The sequence below is a fragment of the Mus pahari genome, chromosome 9 (genome assembly GCF_900095145.1).
Source record: "Mus pahari chromosome 9, PAHARI_EIJ_v1.1, whole genome shotgun sequence".
NCBI lineage: Eukaryota > Metazoa > Chordata > Mammalia > Rodentia > Muridae > Mus > Mus pahari.
In genome coordinates, this window is record NC_034598.1 from 26,825,038 (window position 1) to 26,829,286 (window position 4,249).

At 54.0% G+C, this 4,249-nt stretch overlaps 1 protein-coding gene across 1 annotated transcript in view; it reads left to right on the plus strand.

The window, feature by feature from the left end:
* The first annotated feature begins 818 nt into the window (after positions 1-818).
* Nodal (nodal growth differentiation factor) overlaps positions 819-4,249 on the plus strand; it is an 8,530-nt gene continuing 5,099 nt past the window's right edge. The window contains exon 1 of the mRNA XM_021205707.1: positions 819-1,338. Within this exon, the coding sequence (XP_021061366.1) occupies positions 1,143-1,338 (196 nt within the window). The 5' untranslated portion in view covers positions 819-1,142. The remainder of the gene's footprint in view (positions 1,339-4,249) is intronic.

Sequence of the window (4,249 nt, forward strand, 5' to 3'; positions counted from 1 at the left end):
CGGACTTTGGAAGAGGAATTTACATTTCTTTAAAGGTAATTCCTATCCCGCCTTTCCTTTTGAAAATACAAAGGCTAGGATCTTTCCATCCTGCAAATTCTCTTCTCAATGGCTCTCTTCCTAAGAACTCAATCTTTTATACAGCGTGAAAGAACGACCACCCCTCACCCTAAGCCTATGGCATATTTGTTACATTGTATTTCCTCATAAACAAGAACTATGACTGAAGACAGTTACTTTGAGAAAAATCAAAGACATTTAATTCCATCTTGGGCAGACAGAGTCAGCAGGCTTCAGGGAGAGCGGTGGTCTGGAGAGTGACTGAGGTGTCCCTCGGCTCTGCCCCGCAGGCAGGAGATGCAGCCAGCAAACCTCCAGCGTCCCCTCCACCCCTCGCGCCTTCAAAAACTCCCATAGCGAGCAGGCAAGAACCTGTCACCCTCAAACCACTTAGGTTACCTTATAGCTGGGCCTTCAGCTTCCACGAAGTATTCCCCTTGCTCCCCGGGAGGGCACTTTGGTATTTGAAGCTGGCATTTGTCACCAAGGACACTTCCCTGGAGCTCACCTTTGCTCTCCCAATTTCTCAATACCCCCTAGTGACCTAGGGGCCTTGCCAATGAAGGCTGTAGCCCAGGCTAGCCCGGGGCTATCCAGAAGAGAGGACTGGCTCCTAGCCCAGCACTCCATACCTGTTTTTTGGATGAACTGGAAAGACAGGACCTCCAGGGGTCCAGAAGAGGCAAAGTAAGGAAGCCATTATTGTGGTTCTGGGATTGAAGCCAGTCAGGGCTCCAACACACACCTCTAGCTCGGCGAAGCTTCGTTCGGAGCAGGCTCTAGCCCGCTCTGCCACAGCAGGAAGACTTTCCGAGGTAGAGGGGCAAGGTACGGGGGCGGCTTAGACTCAGACTCTGTATGCATCCCCCCTCCCGCCCCCGCCCCAATGTATCTGTAGTCTTTCTCAGAACATCACACCTCCCCCCAGCAGGGGCTCCCCTGCCCTGCCCCTCCAGGGGGGGTTATAGGTTCTTAACCTATAGGTTACAGGCCTCTCTGGAGGGAGGGAGGGAGAGGGGCGGGGCGGCGGCGGCTCAGATATAAGGGACCCAGGCGTTGTTTGCGGGTCCAACCAGCCCACCATGAGTGCCCACAGCTTCCCCATCCTTCTTCTCCAAGCCTGCTGGGCCCTACTCCACCCGCGCGCGGCGACCGCGGCCGCTTTGCCTCTGTGGACCCAGGGGCAGCCCTCGTCACCGTCCCCTCTGGCGTATATGTTGAGCCTCTACCGAGACCCGCTGCCTCGGGCGGACATCATCCGCAGCCTCCAGGCGCAAGGTAGGCTGCAAGCCTGGCCTCGCCAGCACCCAAGGGCTCATGGCCGGGAGGCGCGCGATGGTTGCAGCGGGGACTGGGCATCAAGAGTCGTCCAGGGTCAGGGATTAACTATGTTTCCCCGTGGGCACAGAGCTAGTGGCGCGGTCGGAATGGAACCAGGGGCCACCGCCTTTCCGGTCGGTCCTACCTCAAATGGCAGAGGGTAAAAAGGGTAGGGCGTGGGCCGGATCGCGCTACTGAGCACCTGCGAGCCTCAGTTTGCCCATCTGTACTTTAGAAGTCGTAAGACCTTCTTGATAGACTTATAGAGGGGACTAGGTTACAACGCCCCATCTCCCCCAGAAACGCTCTGCACAGAACCGGGCGTAAAATAAAACAAGTCGTTACTGGGTTTTATCCCGGCAGCAGCAAATGACACCAGGAACTAGGACTCAAAGATCCGAAATTAGAGTTCGGGTGTAGGAAGTCCAGAACTCAGGCAGCTCTCGTGGTTGGGCGGTGTCAGGTGTCCTGGGTGAACACAGGCTCAGAACCTACTTAGATCGAGGTGTTCGCGTGTGTAGTTGACCCAGCGACCTGAGTGATGTTCACCAGAGTAGGCCGACAGGTGGGTGCCCAGGAAAGGGAGTTCGGACTCGGGACTCCCTTCCTGGGCGCAATCAACATCCCGCCCCTTGGGCAGCTTGGCCAGCCCGCTCCTCTGTCCTCTGGGGCCAGACGGCCCTCCGCGGGACCCGGACGCAATCCACATCTTCTAATCCGGTCTGACCCGCCGCCCGCCAGCCCTCACGACCTGGAGGCGGAGTCCCTAGTCTCAGTCTGCCGCGTCTGGGCTGTGACTGCCGGTGACCCTCTCCTGAAGGGTCATCTGGGGACCACAGAACAGGACAGCCTGGAGGGCAAGGCACTGGGAAATCAGTGGGATGCTAAGCCCCTCCGCCTAGGGTAGGACAGAGGTAAAGCTGGGAAAAGATACCTTTCCAGTTCACTTCCCTTCTAGAAAGTTCTGGAAGGTTTGTATGGCGATGGGACAATCTGGGATGCAGAGAAACTGTTGAGGTCCATTAGATTGCGTTTTGCAGTCGCCTGAGCCCACGGCAACATTACCTCGACTTTTGTTTGCTTTTGTAAATCAGGGGACTACTGTCTCCTGGCTTGTTTAAATAAACACAACCAACTTTAGCGTTTTTAACTATTCGCCAATGGTGTCAGCGGCAAAAAGGCTCTACCTGGAGGGAGTCGAGAGGAGAGCGGCATCCCAGGCCCCTCCCTCAGTACTTCATCTACTCCTGCATAGCGGAAGTGGGGTCTGTCAGCTGCCTATGCCCACTTGTTCAGCATACTCTGGTGCAAATGGCAGTACTAGGGTGTAGGGGGCAGGGAGGCATTTCATGTAAAGCCCTGGCCTATGGGAAGCCAAAATGGCAAAGACCCTGATAGCCCCTTGCCTCCTGAGCTGAGGGGAGGGCAGACGAATGGCCTGAGATGCAGCTCTTTAGAATTAGAGGTGGCTAAACGTGCTAATGATTCTTGCCAAATCCACACGGGTGGGTTTCAGGGTGTTCCTGAACCCCTTCCACATGCCCATCCTGTTCACATTTATAGCATGGGTTGTTCAGTGAGCTAGAGCTATATCGGGAGGACCCTCTATCCCAGGAACCCCTGGGAGTGGCCCGTGAGGAAGTAGTTTCTTCCTGCCCAGCCTGCTCACTGGCCATCACAGTCACTGGTGAGGGTCCTCATTGGGGTCGCTGCTCTCAGCCCAGGGCCTTTTGCCTGGCTACCACAGATAATTCTGAGTTCTGAGTACAGGCAAGGAGACACTTGAAACAGCCAACCTTTGGATACTTTGCTTGTGCTGGAAAGCATCTCTCTTGAGTATCTTGGTTAATCGAAGCACAAGCTACATGAAGCCCAGAGACGGAAAACCACCGGGCCAATGTCAAACTGGGACTCCTCAGGTCATGCGGGACTCTGACTGCTGCTTTTAACTGCGGAGAGGGGACACCTGCCTCGCCGAGAGACCTTTTGCAGACACTTAGGGTAAAAGTTTCAGATCACTCCCAGGCTGCTGGGCAGAAGGGGACACCCTACCTAGCACCCAGGGTCAGTGGTGTTTGGGGAGAGTCTCTGAGAGGGCTGGTTATTGTTTCCTGATATTGCTAATGAGGAAGGAAGTGGAAATCAATTGAAATGGCAGCTAGAGACAGGCGGAGGGTCAGAGTTGTTGGGGGGGGGGGGGAGAAGATGCCAGAGGCTGAATTCATGTCAGCCCAAAGATACTCTAGGAAATGGTTAAAAACTAGGAGCCATGCTAGAGCACCCCGATCTCTGCCACCTCCAGGACTGCTCAATACACTCATCGGGACTCCTTACTTTGTTGTTGGTTGGTCTCTAATTTATCTCTAATGAAATAGACTCATGTAGTTTGCTCTGGCTTCACATAGCAAATGTCCCCAAAGCTGGCCTTGAATTCCTGGTCCTCCTGTTTCTCCGTATCCCAAGTGCTGGGATTAAAGGCCTGCACCACTACTCATGACTGTAATGCAAAGGAGAGGAAGGTAGGCTTGCAAAAAGTGAAGGATCACTTGTTTTGCTTGTCTTTTTTTTCAAGACAGGGTTTCTCTGTGTAGCCCTGACTGTCCTGGAACTCACTCTGTAGACCAGGCTGGCCTGGAACTCAGAAATCTGCCTGCCTCTGCCTCCTGAATGCTGAGACTAAAGGAGTATGCCACCGGGGCTGGTGAGATGGCTCAGTGGTTAAGAGCGCCGACTGTTCTTCCAAAGGTCCTGAGTTCAATATTCCAGCAACCACATGGGGGCTCACACCATCTGTAACAAAATCTGATGCCCTCTTCTGGAGTGTCTGAAGACAGCTACAGTGTACTTACATATAATAAATAAATAAATA